Source organism: Myotis lucifugus, unplaced genomic scaffold, assembly GCF_000147115.1.
Source record: "Myotis lucifugus unplaced genomic scaffold, Myoluc2.0 scaffold_77, whole genome shotgun sequence".
Lineage (NCBI taxonomy): Eukaryota > Metazoa > Chordata > Mammalia > Chiroptera > Vespertilionidae > Myotis > Myotis lucifugus.
Window position 1 is genome coordinate 1,047,785 of NW_005871125.1, and position 21,250 is coordinate 1,069,034.

General features: G+C 36.0%; 1 protein-coding gene across 1 annotated transcript in view; it reads right to left on the reverse strand.

The window, feature by feature from the left end:
- PREX2 (phosphatidylinositol-3,4,5-trisphosphate dependent Rac exchange factor 2) overlaps positions 1–21,250 on the reverse strand; it is a 212,994-nt gene that overhangs the window by 53,377 nt on the left and 138,367 nt on the right. Inside the window, exons 31-34 of the mRNA XM_006090598.3 lie at positions 17,470–17,511; positions 11,159–11,376; positions 7,114–7,216; positions 957–1,100 (exon numbers count right to left, since the gene is read on the reverse strand). Coding sequence (XP_006090660.1) covers positions 957–1,100; positions 7,114–7,216; positions 11,159–11,376; positions 17,470–17,511 — 507 coding nt within the window. The remainder of the gene's footprint in view (positions 1–956; positions 1,101–7,113; positions 7,217–11,158; positions 11,377–17,469; positions 17,512–21,250) is intronic.

Consider the following 21,250-nt stretch of genomic DNA (forward strand, 5'->3'; position numbering starts at 1 on the left):
AGACTTAGGCCCCAGCTGGTTTTACTCAGTGGATAGAGCGTCGGCCTGCAGGCTGAAGGATCCTGGGTTCGATTCCAGTCAAGGGCACATGTCCGGGTTGCAGGCTCATTCCCCAGTAGGGGGCATGCAAGAGGCAGCCAATTAATGATTCTCTCTCATCACTGATGTTTTTATCTCTCTCTCCCTCTCCCTTCCTCTCTGAAATCAATAAAAACATATTTTTTTTAAAAAGACATAGACTAGAGGAAACTACACAATAATCTGGACTTCTGATCTTTTCTAGGCTGCATTTATAACTCCAAAAATAATTTTTAAAAAAAAAGATGTGGGACCTTCCTTTGGAAACCCGTTCACTGCAAGAATTTTCTCACTCGTGTTAATCTTAATTTCTTCTACTGCATTGCTACTCACTGCTCATTTCCAAAAGGAATTTTTTTAATTTACAAATGGAATACATATTCATTGACATAATGCAGAAAAACTCAAAGAATAAAATATCATCATTAATCATCCAATTATTTTAAAAGCATTTTAAATAATATAAGTATATAAATACATGTATGACATAATTGAGATTATAATATAAATTTTTTTTCATAATCTGAATGTGTATGTGAACCTTTTTCTATATCATAAAATATTGTAAATAATACAACTTTAATGGCTCTACCATCATTTAAGCCAAATTAAATTATCTTTATTTATTTCAACCAGTTGTGTCTTGTTACTCTATTATAAATAATGCTGCAATCTTATTTTATAAATATTTAAACCATATGTGATTATTTTCTTAATAAACATTCCCAGAAGTAAATATATTAGCTAGGCATTATGCATGAATTTTTAAATTAATGGAAAAACCATGATGATGATTACAATTAAATTTATTTTTAAAAATTAATCAAGACAGAGTAATTTAGGTACATGAAGTAAAAAAAAAAAAGGAAGCCGTTTACCTTGTGCAAAAAGAACAGGATGAATTTTGAACCCTCCTCCATTTTTCAACCGTTGAGGCAGTTGTTCAAAATGATAACTATCAAGGTAGAAGTAAACTTTCAGAGCTTGCCGGCTTCCTTCCACTTGATATGTAAGAGGAACATCTAAAATGACATTTAATGTTACATTATTTCCTAAAATCAGATATACTGCATAGCATAATTTGTTAACCTTTAAAAAGAATCCTGAAAATTACTAGAAACTAAATTATCTTAAAGTACTCATGTTTATTAAGTTCAGGTTTGGGCATCCTTACAGTGTCATTCAGGGAAAGACTATAAATCAGGTTCTCATTAACTAAATAACATTTATTACTGTACTGTATACAAAATCCTGTAAGAGGAAACTTCATCAAACTTTGATACATCAGATGTCTCACTTAACTAAATGAGAAGTTAAGCTACACATGGTTTGGAATCACAATCTCCCAGGGCCACTGCCTCATTCATATTTTAGTCAAATGGGTCCATGGGGTACACTTCTTAAGTAGTGTGCAAGGAATTGAGTACCTACCAACCATTATCAAAGTCAGCTCCAGATCAAAACTGGATTATTTCTGTTGGTGTCCAACAGTCATTAGAAATTATCTTTTTTCAAATATCCTAAATTTATTTACTCAAAAAAACAAAAACCCAAAACACCAAGAGAAAATGCTGCAGGAGTATTTCACAGTGCTGTCATAAATCCTCTTCATTTTATGATACTGCATCATGGCAAATAATATCCAGATGATTTTTTTAAAAAAGGAATGTAAAAACTTTCTTAAAAGCACTGTATTAACATCTACAAATCTCTTTTATGCATATACTAATAAAGTTCATTTTATTTTTGTTTCTTTTTTAAAAGGGAGATGAAGGATTTTGGTTTAGGAAAAATAATAAATAAACAGTTAAAGAGCTGGAAATAATTGCATTTTAATGATTGGAACAATTTTTTATTTTTCCTGATTCTAAAATAAAGAGGAAAAGATGCTTGGACACCAAAGAAAATACAAATTTCTATATTTTAAATATCGGTATCTTCTTGCTCCCCATTTCATACAATGTTATTCATATATATATATATATTTTTTTTAATTTTGTTAAGTCCTATCCCTTTGCTCTTTGGCAACAATGTAGCCAATTGCTGCATAAGCAAATGAATAATGTATTTGGAAAGAAAATAATGCAGCAGTTGAGTTCCATATTATAGGACTAACAAAGACCAAATAAAGATGCTTTACCAGAAATTAAGAAACTGAAAATAAAAATAATCAAACATACTGAATTTAAAGTGAAGTAAAAAACGAAGAGTACTACCTGAAAGAATGGAAACCCACTGCTCTAAGTATTTGGTGCACCTGAAAACTGCTGCCTTTTATTTGTGGAAATTTATCAACTATGAAAAGCAAACTTGATGATTAGGACTAAGCAATGATTAAAACCTTCAGAAACGTTATTGTATAAGGAAAGGTCTCTGATTCCATCCTACAGAGAGGTTCACCCTTGAGAGAAGTTTCAGTGGTGGGATCCCTCCCTGTAAACATGGCCCCATCACGGGATGGGCCAGTGAGTTTGAAAATAAGCTTTTGACTCAGAAGTTGTTAGTTGCCTTCGCTTGAATTGCTCTTCCTTTTCCTTCTGCAGGGCTGGGTCCTTCATGCCCGTCAGATTTCAGCTTAAAAGCCTCTTCTGTTGAGAGCCCTTCCCTGGTGACTCCTAAAAGGGCCACCTCACCCTTGTTCTTCATGCCTTACTTATCTCCTGCACAGGATTTACCATGTCCCTAACTGGCTTAGTTGTTGATTCCTTTCTTGCTGTCTCCCATTAGGCTGTGAGCGCCATGAAAACAGGGACAGTCCGGTGTCTGTCTTATTCACCGTGGCATCCACAGCTCCAGGCGCATATAGATAGAGTAGAGGTTCAAAAATACTCATTCCCCTAATAGTTACCATAAAATTAAAAAGGGGAAGATCTGCTGTCATTATATTATTCTCCAAAACCATAAAGATTTCCCACAAAATTTAATTATGTACAACATAATCATTTAGCTCCTTTATTCCTCCACCGATCTATAATAATAGAAGCGTAATATGCTAAGTAGACTGGACAGCCGAAAGACATTCCGGACGACCTTCCTGATGAAACCATGGCTGCGAGGGCCAACCCCCTTGCACGATTTTCGTGCATCGGGCCTCTAGTTACATAATATGAGATGAGAATTATCTTGTATTTTCCCTATACTGAAGTGGGTCAAATTGCCATGTATCCCTCATTGATCTCTAAGCTTTATGCCAACAGGGACTTTGTTTTATTAAGTCACCATTATATCCTTAAAAATTAGTTTAGTACTGAATACATTGTATATACTTAATAATTATTTCTTCCAAGAAAATGAACTGTTTTCAATCCAGACATTTGAATTCTACTTGCTTGGCATGTCATATTTCTTCAGAATCTCACCATTATTAACTAAAAAAATTAGACTATAAATAATGCTAAATATACCTTTTTAAAAAAATGCAAAGTAATAAAGCAAGGAGGAGGGATTAGAATATTTACTGAATATTACCACTAGCCTTATATAATGCTGGAGACTCTCAAATACATTACTTTATTTAAAACTCAAAATCCTGAGAGTGGGGAAAGCTAATATTCTTGTGCAGATGAGAACAGAGCCAGGATCTGAACTAAGGTTTCTGGGCTTCAAGGTCGATGTTCCCTATTTATTCTCTTTATATATTCATGCTTCCACCCTCTGGACTCAGTCCTTCTCACATAGACATGCAGCCAACTAGTTCTCATTACAGTGACACATATTAATTAGTCAATCTGATGCCTCTGCTCCTATGCTTATAGAAATTAAATCACATGCAATTAATGATAAAGCTCTGGTTTTCGTACACCACATAAATAGGATGTGATGACCCTCAGGTACTGAATCATACTCTTTCTTGAAATTAGCTTAGAATAACTAGATTCCTATCATCACTATTTTTAATTTATTTGGAATACCTAGTAATGTAGCATGGGAACTGACCTTTCACTAGGTGAGGTTATGCTTCAGGGAAAGACATAAAAATATATTGCCAAATGTATCGCACAGTTTTTGTGTTTGTCGCAGATTCGTCTACATTTATATACAAAAGTTAGTTAATTGGTCTTAATTATCTTTAACAGTATATTTTCAACAGGCCAAAGTTAAATCATAGTGCATATGCAATAAGTAGATATTTATCAAGCTGATGGTATCAGTTCCTCTGCTGCTTGTTCAACAGACCACTCAACCAGGAATGTCATATTTAAACCACGGAAAACAGTATCCCTGAAATTTATAGTTCCTCAGGCAAAATTTAGAAGAAAGAAAACATTAGGTTATATTGTGAAAATAGAGTTTCTCTACCTTCAGCAAAGCTGTGCCTACATTACTCAGGCAGATGAAAATACATTTTATTTTATACATGCCCATAGAAGACCATACAATTTGTTCAAATAATATTATCCTTATCAAATAATCCCCTTTATCAGACAAATTCTCCCTAGAATATAACCTATATTCTTAACATTGTAATTCATGTTTTTGTTCTCTGGCATTTATCAGTGAAGGTGAAAATTTAATAAAATTTTGTCCTCTTATCTTCATAATTTCATACATACAGAACCAAGGACTTTTACCATCTCCACAGCTACTATCAAGGTCAAGTCACCATCATCTTTCACCTGGGTCACTGCAATGGCTTCCAAACTGCTTTTTCTGCTTCTGCCCTGGCTGCCAGTAATGATTTATTCAACACAGCAGTCTGAGGCAGCCTTAATAAGTAAGGCAGATCATGTCCTTCCTCTGCTCAATGGCTTCATTAGAAAGGCAAAGTTCTTCCAATGGTCTGGCCTCTGCTTCCTTCTTATCTCCTACTCTTTCCCCCTCAGTCACTCCATGCCAGCCATATAGGCCTCCCTACAATCCCGAGAGCATGCCACACTGTTCCAATGAGTCTGGAACACGCCCTCCCAAACACCTGTATGACTCGCACACTTAACGCATTCAGGTCTCTGCTCTCCTCCTTAGTAAGGCTTCCCTCCCCAGCTTGTTAAACATTCACACCCTTTCATCTGCCCCTTCATTTTCATCCTCTGTTCTCTTCTATTTCCCTTATATGTTCATATTATTATCTTCTAATTTATTATCAAATTACCTCATTTTGTCTTGCTTATTGTTTCTATCTCTCCACTTGAATATCAGCTCTGTGAGGCCTATCTGTCTAGATCTCTACCGTATCCAGCATCTAGAATAGTACTTGGTGATAGTAGATGTTTCAGAAATTTTTGACGAATGAATAAATGATTATCATTCTTAAATCAGATCACAGATTAAATGGCTATTTATTGAGTCCCTATTTATTGTACTAGACATCAGAAATGTGAACATAAGTAAGAACCTTCCCCAGCCCTGGAAAAGTTAACATAGTACATAAGATCCTCACACTTATGAAAAAAAGAGAGAACAGAAAAATAATAAAACTGCTATAGATTTCTTGGACTCAGAGATAAATTTTAAACCTATTTATGACAATGTTGAAATAGTAGGTAAATGAGAAATTGCAGAAACTAAAAGATATAGAGATTAAACCCTAGGTATTGCTATTTCTCTAAATATAAACTTCTAAATTACTCCCTTTGTTGGGTATACTGACATCAAATTGCTAAATCAAAGGAATATTTTTCAAATCCTCAATTCATTAAGTAACTTCTTGGCTACATTAGATACAACGATGTTCTGTTGAAGTTCTCTCCTTCAATCATCACACTAAGTTTGTTCTTCTTTCAACTTTTATAATAATAACGCCCTTCTGCCCATGGCAATGCATATACTTAATTGATATTTGTTGATTCATTTCCTTGGGGAAAAATAACAACATTGCCTTTTCTGTTTCAGGCACTCTTTTTGGTGCTGGAGATATGAACAAGACAGGAAAGGGTTTTGCCATCCTGGATATTGTAGAGCAAGCATGTCAAACTCACGGCCCGCGGGCTGCATGCCTGGTTTATTTGGCCTGTGTTAGCCTTTGAGTTTGACATGCTTGTTGTAGAGGATAAATAAATGAATCAAGATAATTATTGTGATTATATTTATACACATTAAAATTCTTGACATTCAGAATGAAATGATTTTTTATTTTCATTTTTAAGCAAGCAAAAAGTATAGAATGTGTGTCTATTTCAAAATTAAATTATAACTTTTTTCAATTATTGTCAGATCAAATAACTATAATGTCTTTCTCAACTGGTTTAGATCTAAATGTTATACAAACTGAGCATAACATAAAGTTTTGGAAGCTACAGAAATATTAGGGCAGTCCTTTTATTTAAAAAAATCTTTATATAAAAAAGCAGTAGAAAGAACAAATATTCTATGACCCTACTTATAAGAGGTACCAGGGACTGGAAGAGGGGGGAATGGAGACTTATTGCTTAATGAGTATGAAGTCTCTATTTGGGAGAATAAAAAATTCTGGAGTTGGATGCTGGAAATAGTTGCACAATAGTGTGAATTTATTTAATGCCACTGAATTCTACACTGAAAATTATTTAAGTGTTAAATTTTACGGTATGTATGTTTTACCAAAATAACAAAAATAAAAAAGGGAAGAAAATTTTGACTAGCACAAAATTTGATGCACACATTTAAAACATTTTGAAGGTCAAACTAAAGGTACAAATGAAAGTTTAGAATTACTTGTAGGTTTATGTTATATATACTTTTTATGCCTCCCAATTTGCTATTATTATTTTCTCTAAATATGATATTTTATGTAAAATAAACTTCAGTCCAGCCAGCGTGTCTCAGTGGTTGAGTGTTGACCTATGAACCAGGAGGTCACAGTTTGATTCCTGGTCGGGGCATATGCCCTGGTTGGGGCTCGATCCCTGGTGTGGTGCATGCTGGAGGCAGCTGATCATTGATTCTCTCTCATCATTGATGTTTCTATCTCTCTCTCCCTCTCATTCTTCTCTGAAATCAGTAAAAATATATTTTAAAAAATAATAAAATAAACTTCATTTAAAATATATTTATATCAAAGTATTACCATATGTGTTTGTTTGATGACAAAGAAATTCTATAAAACACTTAACTACGTACTTGCAACCAGTGGTTCCTCTTCTGATGGTTTAAAGTAAAAAGAAACCTTTTCCAAATCAAATAGTGCAACCAGTGTATCTTCTAGCATGGCCTGTTCATCTGTCTAGAAAGAGAGGGAAAACAAACAATACATGATATAATAGGATTGTGTATAACATAACATGACATAACATAGCTTAGCACAGCATAACATAATATTACATAACATCCCCAGGCCTAAACTAGCTTCACTTGTGTTTTATTCACATTCAAACCAAATTATCAACATTTAACTAAAAGTTTGCTGTTTAAATTAAAAAATCTCTCAAAGTTACACATTTCTTTATAGTTTTATATTTTTACTTTTCCCAATTGTTTAAATGGTTCCACACAGCTCTTCATTCTATTTTGTAACTAGAGCCTAATCATATTTATTTTTACTACTTACAAATAAATCTTTACAAAAAAGCATACCATTTGCCTCTAAATTTGTATAATCTTATTAATTTAACAGCTGAAAGGCGAAAATGTTGTTGTATTAAAAAGCCACAACACATAATGGTCACCCTATTTTACAATAAGATAACTATGCATTATTCATTTTGCAATTTATTAAAACTCTGATAAAAGAAATTTGCATGTGTGCAACGGTTTTTTGAAGGGCTTGGGGATAAGAATCATTTTCATCTCACTTGCCTTTTGGTGCTCTAACCTAGAATCTTGTGACCATGAGATCCCACTGTTTTAATCATTTCTTACATCCTTAAAGCATATTATTTTCCAGCGGAGGCAGGTAAGGCCAGACGTGATAACAAGCTCAGTGCATGTCTCAGTGAGATCATCTTCCTAGTGCTAGGTTCTGGCCTTCCTGTGGGCAATTCAGTGCACTATCTAGTCCTTTACAAATTTCCTTATGAAAGAATAATGAGCCTTACCGTATATCGCTTATCTTTTAAAGGTGACATTGTTTCCTTAAGAGTGTCAATGATACTTTTAAACAATAATGTTAACATGCTTTACACACATTTTTTAAAAGTTGCTTTAAGTTTATAGCCATATTTTGGGGGCAGCATTAGTAGAAACTGCAGGAGACGGTAAAGAATTTCCATTGTGTGAAAAAAGAATCACTGAGTGGAAACAAAGAGGTTAAGAGAACTGCCACCTCTGCACGTTGGTGTGGTACTTAATATAGTGTATGGTAGACAGTAAGTGCTGGATAAATGTTTATTGAACTGTTCATTTTTTAGAAGTCGTTTGAAGCAGCAGAAATATGCCATGAACGGAAATGGAAGGACCGGACTAAAGAATCAGCGTTTTTCCAGTTGAGAGGGAAACATGCAGAAAGAAACGTCCCAAAGAGGCTGGCCTCTGATTGCTAAGGTGCACGCCACAATGCTCCTGCTGATGCGATTGGAGCCATAGCCAAGTGACCAAGACTGTGCTCAGAGCTCAGGCACACAGACCTCAGAGCCTGCAGCTCCCAGAGAGCCCTTCACAGTCCCGGGGGTGTTTCTGCTCTTGCTTCAGAGGCAGAAAGACGGGGTGTGTGTGTTTTTCTTGTTACCTTTGGATTTTTAATCAATTCTGTAATAAACATAAGTGTTTTGCAAGAACAATTTAACGAAAATACAGCTTTCTTGAGATATAATTCACGTACTATAAAATTCACCCCTGTAAAGTGTACAGCTCGGGGGTTTTAGTATATTCACAGAGCCGTATTACTATCACCACCATCTAAATTAGAATATTTCCACCACCCCAAAAAGAAACTCAGTACCCATAAGCATTCCATTTCCACATCCCATCCCCCAGTCCTTAGCCCCAGGTAACCACTAGCCTGCTTTCAGTCTCTAAAATTTTTCTGTTTCCCACATTATATAATAATGGAATCACAGAATATGTGGTCTTTTGTAACTGGCTTATTTCATGTTGCAAAACGTTTTCAACATTCATCCATGTTACAGCGTGTATTGATATTTCATTCATTTTTATTGCTGAATAATGTTCTACTGTATAGATATACCACAACTTGTTTATCCACTCATTAGTTCATGGAAATTTGGGTTGTTTCCACTTTTTAGCTATTATGAATAATCTCACCATCCACCTCGCATGTGACATAGTATCTCACTGTACTTTTGAGTTGCGTTTCCCCAATGGCTAATGATGTTGATTATCTATTTTATGTTTTTTGGCAATTTTATATATTCTTTGGAGAAACAACCATTCAAAACCTTTGCCCACTTTTTGAGTTGTCTTTTTATTGCTTAGTTTTAAGAATTCATTACATAACCTGGATATGTCACTTATCTGGTATATGGATTATGAATAAATAAAATTTCAAATAAAATTCAGGTTAAAGCTAAAGTACCAGCACTTGACTAGACAATGGCAGGGTTAAAACAAGAACAGAACAGAAATAAAGACTCATTCATTCATTTATTCATTCGTTTGACACTTAATGTCTACCATGTGTTGGAAAGTAGGCTTCCTATCTTATGTAATTTCTGTTTCATAGGCAATGATTAATATTTATTTTTTAAACACACTTTCAAAAGTGCCTTATTTAAGTATTTCATTAATTAAATCTTGTATTTGGTTGTAATAGCAACCAAATAAAAAATTGATCACCCATATGGAGTGCAGCAGAGTCTTTGCAGAAGAATCTAATTGTTTCTCTGAAGTACACTGAGGTGGACTCACTGACTTAACCTTCCAGAACCTTTTATGACCGTGCAGTACAGCGATGACCTCCCTATCCTCAATGTCATTGAAGAAAAGCTTTATTTTGATGTATAAACTCATATGCTTTTGTTCAAAATCTTAACCATGTTACTTGGTAGCTACATTATCTCATGTTCAAAATTACTATTCCATTTAACTAGCCCCTTAAGTTTATATTTAAAAGCAAATATATTTGCCTTCAAACATCATGACAACTATCAGAACCACAGAAAGTATGGGTGAGAAAAACTCTAAGTTCACCACAGTGTTATTTATCACATATTTCAAGAGGCTTTCTTCGTATTCACTATGGAAAACTAATGCATAAACATGGAATATCCTACAGTAATTAGAGCAATGTTCTTAGATTTAACAGGACAAACATGATTACGAAGGAAGGAAATAGAATCACTTAACACATGCAAATTAAAACAGATTGTCAGACCATATGACAGGCAAGTTGTCAGAGCTCTCTATCAAGAATGCTCCATGCCCTAACCGGTTTGGCTCAGTGGATAGAGCGTCAGCCCTGCGGACTCAAGGGTCCCAGGTTCGATTCCGGTCAAGGGCATGTACCTTGGTTGCAGGCACATCCCTAGTAGGGAGTGTGCAGGAGGCAGCTGATCGATGTTTCTCTCACATCGATGTTTCTAACTCTCTATCCCTCTCCCTTCCTCTCTGTAAAAAATCAATAAAATATAACTTTTTTTTTAAAAAAAGAATGCTCCAGAATATCAGCTCAGTGGGAGGTTGGGTTCCATGCATGGCAGGACCCCTTTCCTGCACTGGAAATAAGGAACCATAGCAGAGAAACCCTGGTTCCTCTGAAGACCCTTTTCAGCCAGTGCTTAGGGATGCAGGTGTTAATAACAGATCAAGGCTTTCTCAGCTTTTAGCAACCACTGAGAACAGGTCAAAATCAGGAAAGAAAGGACTCCTTCTACATGCCTATTAAAACTACATTTGCCCTGACCGGTTTGGCTCAGGGGATAGAGTGTCGGCCTGCGGACTGAAGGGTCCCAGGTTTGATTCCGGTCAAGGGCATGTACCTTGGTTGCAGGCACATCCCCAGTAGGGGGTGTGCAGGAGGCAGCTGATTGGTGTTTCTCTCTCATAGATGTTTCTAACTCTCTATCCTTCTCCCTTCCTCTCTGTAAAAAAATCAATAAAACATATTAAAAAAAAACTACATTTGCCCATGAAAAATATATATTCTATTGAAGGAGCTGAATGACTGAATGACTGCTGATACAATAACGAATAACCACTTGCTATTTGGGGACATGTTACAACGAATATATTACAACAGACACAGACAGCGGTGTGTCCTGTGATTCCTTACCAAGTTTGGTGACAGAAGGGACTGGAAGTGAAAAAGAACGCCGGCATTGGCGATCTGGTCCAGCCACCTTCTGCTGGCTTCCCACGTTTCCATCTCGTTTTCCTTGCTGTTGTCAAACATCTGGTTTAAGGCTGCCATGAGCTGCTCGGAGAAGGCACAGACTGTGGCTACGAGACTTTGGCAGAAAACCATGTCTCTTCGGAGCTGTGGCTCACTGTCTGCGATCCAGGAGAACAGAGGGAGTTTTGAGAAATGTCATCAATCAAACCAGTCCAGTAAGCTTTTACATTCGCTGTTATTTCGACCTCTCACTAAATTCACACGATGTGAGAATGCAAATTTGAGCTCTCTTAATGAGCACAGATATTTTAGAAAATTTGTTTTTTAGAAAACACCAAAAAGTGTTAGAAACATTAAAATAATTTTTCTTGTATGACATTGACTTTATTTGATAATCCTTAAATTGCTTTATAAAACCTAAGAAAGAAAAAAAACTACGTCTTTATTTATTTACTTTTTTATTTTTTCTGATGGTCCACAATTTGTGTGTTTGTTACGTGGAATGTCCCTAAAGGAAACTCAGAGTCCATTTTTTCAGTTTGTGCTGGCAAACAAAACACAATATCATGCCTGGCCGGCATGGCTCAGTAGTTGAACCAGGAGATCACGGTTCAATTCTCGGTCAGGGCACATGTCCAGGTTGAAGGCTCAACCCCAGTGGGGGGCATGTAGGAGGCAGCCAATCAGTGATTCTCTTTCATCATTGATCTTTCTACCTCTCTCTCTCTCTCCCTTCCTCTCTGAAATCAATCCTATATAATAAAAGCATAGTATGCAAATTGTCCCCTCCACCAGGAGGTTGTCAGGGAGTTTGACCGGGGGCAGGGCCAGCCGGGGGAAGGGAGGGAGTAGCAGGCTGGGGAATCTACCAGTGCATGAATTTCATGCACTAGGCCTCTAGTAAAAAATATATTTAAAAAAAATACAATATCATTAATACTAAATTTTAAAAATTGTCTACTAAACCTATTGAAATATTTATGTGAAATGCACATGGGAAACAAAGTATCGATGTCCAATTGTTTGTAACAATAAGCAAATCTGTATGTCCTGAATTTACTATTCAACTTCATAAGTTATCAATAAGTCCAGTTCATAAACTCCCATATTTCTTTGAAATAAGTAATGTATTTACAGTTTTAGCACAAATTGATGTTTACTAGGATTCTTATTCTGCAGTTGACTGGCATTTTCACTGAACCACTGTGAAGGTATATTTGCCATGTGAACTGCCAATGGAAAGAAGCTGTGCCTGAGTGCCCGATCACAGAGGGTTCACTTCCTGGGGTTGTTGGATATATACAAATTACATAATTACTATAAACACCAAGCCATATATTATGTACATTGAAAAATCACTTGCACTAGAAGAATAACAAAGGTAAAAATAGTCATATTTCCAAAAATCTATTGAATATTTTGAGGACTCAGAATCTTCTGAAATGAAGAAGTATTGTCAATATTAGTGTATAATGTAGTATAAATGCTGCCTTTATTCAGTGTTGAGTTCTAGCTTTATTCATAAAAAAGCATAATTTTTAAGATGTTTACCAAGAATACAAAACACCTGTTTTTAATAACCATGAAAGGCATGTGTACACATAATATAATTGCTGCGTTGTTCAGTCTCACTGTTAGTAAAAGCTACTCTTGGAAATTTTATTAGAAAATAATTAAATATTTAAAATATTTAATTTTATAACAAAATATTCATTTATTAGGTTAAACTATAAGAACTTGCTATTTCAGCAGGTCAAAATAGTTGACTATGGCAATTCCATATGGTCTGACTTACTAATTTAACCAACAACATGTGTTAGACATTTTCCTTATGTAGTTCTATACCATATGCCCCGTTCTAATAGATGGAAAAGAGCATTTTATATAAGTAGCTATAAAAGGGCTAAACTGAAGAAAAACTCTGTTCAAATCTCAATTTAAAAAAAAAAAAGCAAAACTACTTATTTTGCTGTTATGTATAATTTTTCACACAATGCAGACATTCAGTAAATGTTTACTGAATTAATGAATGAATATAATAAACCAGTGGAGCAACTAAGAGACAAATGAATTCAGTGAAATGAAAATGTCTGCGCTCATTGCCTGGCTTCTTGAAATCTCTGGATTTAGTTTTACTTAAAAGGGGACTTCAGAAAGCTTTTAGCTCAGAAGTGCGGCTAGAAGATTGACGTTCAAGACTGAGACTAAATAAGCAAAAATTGCCCTAAACCTTCCTTATACGCTGTTGCTTTGTTTTTCCTTTGTCAGAAAATCTGGGCAATTTTAAAATATACTCCAGTAGCTTTGGCAGGAATACTCCCACCCATAATCTGAGAATAATTTCTTAATAAAAATCTAAGTGGAAAGAAATTGTTTATATCAAGAGCAGAGGGCTAAGGTCTGTAGAAAGAAGGATCTGGCTCCACTGTGAGCAGAAATAATGACCTACATATTGCTTTTGAGAAGAAATTCTCAAATTTCTTCTTCTTTTATCCTAAAACAGATACTTAGATGTTTGTTCTACTCTTTGCTAAATTCTGTATGCATTTTAAGCCAAATTAAATTTTTCATTCAGCTTCATTATCAAATCAGAACTAACCACACGAAAGCTGAATTCTTCATTAATTCAAGCTTTAACTGAATGCCCCACAAGAAGTAAACATTTTTGCACCAATTTCTGGGGGTGTAAAGAAGCCCAAGTCGAGGCCTTGGCCATGGCTATGCTCCCTGGAGCATAGATAAGCAAGATGCCTTTGGACCACACCGCCACTGAAACCTTAAACCAATAGATTTTCAAGTGAAAAACACTTAACACTTGGAGTGGGGGAAACGAGTTAAGTCGGCTGGTGTGAATTGCGCGTACTCCGCGGGAGCCGTCTTTAACTCGGTTCATATAGATTTGCGGTGGAGTGCGGGAAACGTGTAAACTCGGGCCGATTGTAACTGCGTATTACCAAATATTTGTTTGTAATCCACCCTTTTGGTGGATGGAACAAAACCAAAAGACAGAGCCATCTTATATTTTGGCGGGAAATTCACCCCACACCGGAGTGTTAATAAATGCTTATTACTTCATAAGGTGGTTTTCAATTGCCCCCTTCCTTTTTTCAACAGAGAGTAAGTGACTAGTTTGCCTAGACTTCACAATGCACATCATATATTAAAAGCTTTTCAAGTGATTTTGATAGGAGTAACGAAAGTAGAAAACTGAATAGAAGAGTCTATCTAGACCCAACTTACGTTTATAGCTTCTCCACACATCACCTCCCTCCATCCATCCCAGACAACAAGCAACAATCTCCACACAATTGTTGTGAAAATATACTAAAACAATGTATCTGAAAGCAACCAGAATAGGGCTGTACAAACCTCTCCGAGCCACACAGTACTGCTGAGCATTCCTCAAACATGAAAGGCCCCTATAGCCACACCTTTGTCCACCGACTCGCTGGCTGCAGGCCCTTCCCTCCCCTCCACCAGCAAACTTTCAATCATCAGTTAAGAGTCAATTCATTGAACTACTGAAACTCTGAACTATCAAAGTATTATCTGCCCTGGTGACATTCCCCTTCTCCTTCAGGAAGTATTGTGCACTTCTACCTGCCACCAGGCCTAGAGCATCCCTGTACTACATGGCTAATGACCTCTGGTTGTGAGTCTGCTTACTTGTTTGTGAACCTCAGGGACCCTCAGCACAGCCCATGGGAAGTGGTATATAACATATAATGTGTGAATTATGCTCTCGGACTTTAGAGCATATGATTGGCTTTTATCTACCCATTCTACCAATTTTAAACCATATAATCCTAAGTATTAGATTCCAATGTGTAAAATGGGGTATATCTATTTCTTAGATCACCGTAAAGATAAATGAGATAAAAACATTTAGAGCATTGTCAGCCGGTGTGGCTCAGTGGTTGAGCGTCAACCCATGAACCAGGAGGTCACAGTTCAATTCCTGGTCAGGGCACATGCCCAGATTGCGGGCTTGATCCCTAGTGGGGAAGAGGGGAGCTGGGAGGGGGGGCAGGGGGCGGTGTGCAGGAGGCAGCCAATTGATAATTCTTTCTCATCATCAATGTTTCTATCTCTCCTTCTCCCTTCCTCTCTGAAATAAATAAAAACATATTTAAAAAAATTTAGAGCATTTAGTAAAGTGAAACTGGACAGTATTATTACAGTGATTCCTTTCTCTAGCATCTAGCAGGGTCCTGGCACTGAGTGGGAGCCCCGTTTTATTGCTGGAGAGAGGACAACATGATAAAGAAAACAAAAGAAGCTAACTCCAAGCAAAAACACATAGGTTTTGGGTTTGTTTGTTTGTTTTTTAGTAATTATACAGCTGTTTAAAATTCACAGTGTCTATCCTTTCTAAAGCTATTCTCATTCCTCATTTTTATCAATAAGAATTACAGCAAGAATCACAATTGCTGCTTCCAGCTTCCAGCAAACAAAGAAAAGCAGAGTGCTGTGTTTTTTTGGTGACAGCTTGTTTATTGCTTTTGCAGAGTAAGTATTCTCTTGTAGTAGAAATGGACTAAAAAATGGATTTTTTGAAACTTATCAAATGCTTCTGTTTCATTTCCGTTTTTAAGCACCTACTTCAACTCATTTTTACAAACATGCTTTACAATATTAACACTTCATTTATCTCACTGTTTTAAAAGGTCAAGTTCCACAGTTAGCTAGCTGGTCTAAAAAGAATGAGATGGTTTCTAGACACAGAAGCAATCCCAGCGATTTTTCTGAGATGGTAGGGAAAGAAAGCAAAATAAACAGGGAAACAAAAAGAAGAGATCAGAGAGAGACAGGAATAAAAGTGAGCTAAGAATATTTAGCAGACACAGTCTACCCTTTTCAAGTGAAGAGTGTAATTTCACAGCCAACCATATGGTGTAATTTGGTTACTGTTTTGGTGCCAGGCTATTTATATATGAGGGAACAAAGAGTGAGTGAATAAAGTAGGAAAAGGTAGAATTATGACAAGAATAAAAAAAAAATGAAATCAAAATAAGAATCTACAAGAACAGCCATTGGAATATTAATGAATAAAGTAATACATTCCAGGATCACTTCTGAAATTAGCATAAGTTTGAATTTCAAATCTGCCACTTCCTATTTATTAATTCATGTACTCAATGAAACATATTCTAGTTGCTCAAAAATATGTGTTGAATGAGCATCATTTACAAATTATTATTAACCTTACTGATTCTTAATTTTAATTATTTTTAATCTGCCTGATTATTAATTTCTTCACTTTTAAAACTTGGAAAAATAATTACTAGTATATTCTCACAGAGTGGTTGTGAGGACCTAATGAAATACATAAAAATGAGGTCCATCAACTGTGTGGTTATTAGTAAAGCTTAAAAAATGTAAGAAATATATTATATTATTATTCAGTCAAAAAGCAAAGCAAAACTTGTTTAAACAACCAACAAACAAAAAATCCCTCTTGGTTAACTTGGCTCCTCCATTCATTTATTTATACTTTAAATTTTCTAACTGTGGCAGATTTGTATAAGTGGTCACGAATTCCTCCCCTGTCTGTACCATGCCTTTGCAATATGATTTTGAGATTGAGACTCTCCATCAAAAGCACAGTCCATTTCCCGACCCTGTGAATTTGAGCCCACCTATATCCCTGCTCAGATACAGAAGTTAGACACAGTTTCTCAATATATCTAATTTGCACAATTAACTTTACCAAACCTGCTTCCTTTCTCTTTTTAATTATATTATTTTTAATTGATTTTAGAGAGATAAAGCAAAATAAATAAGGAAACAAAAAGAAAAGGTCAGAGAGAGAGACAGGAATAAAAGTGAGTTAAGAATATTTAGCAGACACAGTCTACCCCTTTTCAGGTGAGAGGGGGGGTGGAGAGAAACATTGATTTGTTCCACTTATTTATGCATTCATTGGTTGCTTATTGTATGTGCCCTGACCGGAGATGGAACCCACAACCTTGGCATATGAGGATGATGCTCTAACCAACTGAGCTGCCCTGCCAGGAACCTAAATTACATTCATATAAATGTTTATATGTGGTCGCATGTTTCTATTTGTAATTGAAGATGAATATACATTTTTGTGTTTTTCTTAAAACTAAGTTATGTTTTTTTATCTTTGCAAGACTTTAGAGAAGGTAGGGATCATATTTCCATCTATTTTGCTGAAGGCATTGATTTGATATCATGACACTTCTAAGGGCATGATTTTAAAAAGTAAAAATAATGAAAAATATTACCTGAATACTCAAGAAGTGCCAGAAGTATTCTACACTTGACTTCTGCAGAGGAAAAACACAACATATCAGTTAATTGTTCAATTTTTTTCTGCCACATTTTAACTATACCATAATAAAAATTAGCAAAATCTCATTACATCAGATAATAAAAATCACTTGAAATGCTATTCATTCCTACCTGTTTATATAAATTCTATCCATTGCTCAAGACCCTAAAATGCCTCCTAGATCTGAATTATGTGAGTCGATGAAACAGCATTCAAATCCTGCTACCTATGTAGGTCCTCCTTTGTTGCTATAGCTTACATGGTATTCTCTAAACTCCTATAGTTGTCATAGTCTTGATCAATAAACTATCAAATGGTATTTTTCTTAGTTATTTAAACTTTTAAAAATCATATATAATATATACAATTATCCTATATAATAAAAGGCTAATAATCAAGTCAACTGAATGGCAGAACGACCAGTCACTATGATGAGCACTGACCACCAGGGGGCAGACGCTCAATGCAGGAGATGCCCCCTGGTGGTCAGTGCGCTCACACAGGGGGAGTACTGCTCAGCCAGAAGCCGGCTCACGGCTGGCGAGTGCAGCATTAGTGTCAGGAGCCTCTCCTGCCTCTGTGGCATTGCTAAGGATGTCCGACTGATGGCTTAGGCCTGCTCCCCATGGGCCTAAGCTGTCAGTTGGACATCCCCTGAGAGCTCGGACTGAGGGACACCCCCGAGTGCAGAATTTCATGCACCGGGCCTCTAGTATATTATATTATGCATTATATATTATAATTATAGTTTATATATAATTACATAGATTATATTTATAGATCCTATAGAATATATATAGTCTTCCTTTCCCTATAGAATATATATAGTCTTCCTTTCCCGTCTATAATTCAAGATACTGCCCTAAAGGACAGAAAAATACCCCATCTCCGAACACTCCGAACAGGGTCAATCACAAGTATTTCATAAATAATGTGTATGAACTTCATTCTCATTGCTCTGTGTCCAATGAGTTATGTGTCCACTTATTTCCAATTGGCAAATAGTTTATTTGCCATAAAAACCTACAGTTTTTTCCCCAAGATTATGGGAAATGACAAAGGTTAGATTGCATCCTATTCTAGATAGGTTCACAATAGTGAGAGCAACAAAATTAATCTACAAGAAATGCAGGAGATACTTAAGATGGCATTAAATTTTACAAGTGAGACTGCAAAAACAGAAGACCCCTGTGTCATATACTAGCTGTGTGGTCTTTAAAAAATTGCTAAAATACTTTGAGTCTCAACTTGCTCAGTTTATTACAAAAGGATATAACTCAGGAACAGCAGATGGAAGAGAGGCAAGGGGAAGGTATGGGAGAAAGGCATGGAGCTTCCATGCTGTCTGAATAGGCCACTCTCCCAGCAGATAAGGAAGAATGGTTCAGAACATGCTGCCCCAACATATGGCACTTTGGCATATTAAATATTTTAAGCTGAATGAATTTGAGAAACAGCAGGTGCAGGAAGGACTCTCTGACTCCCCTCTTTTCCCCTAACACAGGTCATAAGACCCTCATATGAAAATTCTCCTCCCTATACCTGGAGGAACAAAGCATCCTATGTCCAAAGATGCTAAGAGGAACAGACCCTGCTAAGTTTCTCCCAGATTACTGTCCTTAGCATATAGCCTTTTTTAAATCACATTTTCCCATAACTTTCCACTCTTCATCAAACCTAGCATAAAAACTCTTAGTTTTAACTATTTCTTTGGGTCCTCATTCCTTATGAAGGCTCTTGTCTCATGTAAAATTCATATTAAATAGATTTATATGCTTTCCTCTTATTAATTTGCCTTTTGTCAGTATAATTCACAGGAGGATAGAAGACAAAAGATATTTATTTCCTCCCCTACAGGAATATCAGAATGGGGTCAATCCCAGCTATGTATATAAACAATGAAATTCTGGCAAGTTGGCCTTATGTTAACTTGCAGGTAAGACCTAACTTCCCCTATGTAAAGACAGTTTAAGAAAGAAAATGAAAATTACTTCTGGTTGCATGAGATAAATTCATGCTAAACTGGTGATGTTACATCAGAGTACCTCCATAGAACAAGCAGATGATTATAAGGATCCCAGGGCTACACTTCTATCCATATAACAGGATTAGACACCACACACATTACAGGAAATGGCAACTCGACTTCTCCTTTGAATAGTCCATTGAGCTGAACTAGCGATTAATAGTTTTTCAAAGTCTCACTTAATATGGTGACAATCATAGTCCTTATGCAAAGTAAGTGCATCTCATTGAAACTTGCAACAAGGGATGCAACTGAAATTCTGGAAAGAGCCCTCCCCACACCATTGACTGTACATCCAGCCACGTTCAACCAGCTTCTAGGCTCCTATGACCAACAGTGGCACATATTCAATATCTATCAATCAATCAATCAACAGGTCAATCAATCAGTGTAGATAGCTGCCATTCCTACTCCTATTTATTGTGATATGAGGCACTAAAGATATAAAAGCAGGACTTAAGATGAAAATGTACCATTCTTCAAATGAAGACCTTTTAAAAAAGTAAGCATTTTATTCTGTAGAAGAGGTTTATATTTTAAAGATAAAGCTCTTCAAAAAGCAAACAGTAAAAAAAGGATTTCTCTGTCCATATCAATATTTCATTTACTCTAAAAGCAATATAAGGTTTAAAAAACTCAAGGATGATGAGAACAACTGCATTTAGATTCATGACATAACTTTTAGGAGTGTTATGATACTGGCATCTATTGAGTAAAAATACACCTTTTACTTAGTAAAGTATATGCTTAGATTCCTTAAGCCTAACACCTTTTAAAAATATCACCCTCTTGCTAATCATTATTTTGGGGGAGTGTTATAATGTGTACCAAGTAGCCAATATATATATTTATCTATAAAATAAAAATGTAGCCAAGAAATCTAGTTGTCAAGAACAACATATTTCATCACACAACAGAATTGCTGTGATTCATTTGGAGTTTTTCATATCTGTACAAACTCCTCTACTGGTCTCTAAATAATATCTAAGCTGTTATATTGCGTTTATTTCTAGGCAGACTTAGTAATCACAGAACATTAAACCATCTCTGTCATTTATGAATAAAAGAGGCCCCCAAAATGATGAAACTGAGCCCCCAAAGGGGTTAAGTGACGGCTTGGATTCTGTTGAGTTTAGGAGCTATCATTTATCAGGAAAGCATTGTAAAAGAGAAAACGAGACCCCAAATGGCATCACTTATGCTAAAACCCATGATACCAAACCTATATTTGATGCCTGACTTAATTGCTGTTTCAACCTTCTTGGAAATATAACCTTAATCAACAGTCTGGAATTTTCTGATCAAGCACCACTAAGGTAATTTGTTGAGTGGGCCCTTTCCATCCCCCATAAAAAGAAGAGGCAACCGGCAAGATAAAAACCCTTGCAGTTCCCTTAAGAAGATGTCCTGGTGTAAATATAATCCTTTATCTTCTTTTGTTAATAGCTGCCTTGCCCCACCCATCTTCCTATAAAAACCTTCCATCTTGTACATCCCCTTGGAGCACCCTTGCAGTTACTAGATGGGATGCTGTCTGATTCGGAAATCACTTAATAAAGGCAATTAGATCTTCAAATTTACTCAGTTGAATTTTGTTTTTTAATAGCATAAAAAAAATCCAGCCCAACTGATGTGGCTCAGTGGTTGAGCGTTCACCTATAAAACAGTTCATAGTTCGATTCCTGGGCAGGGCACATGCCCAGGTTGT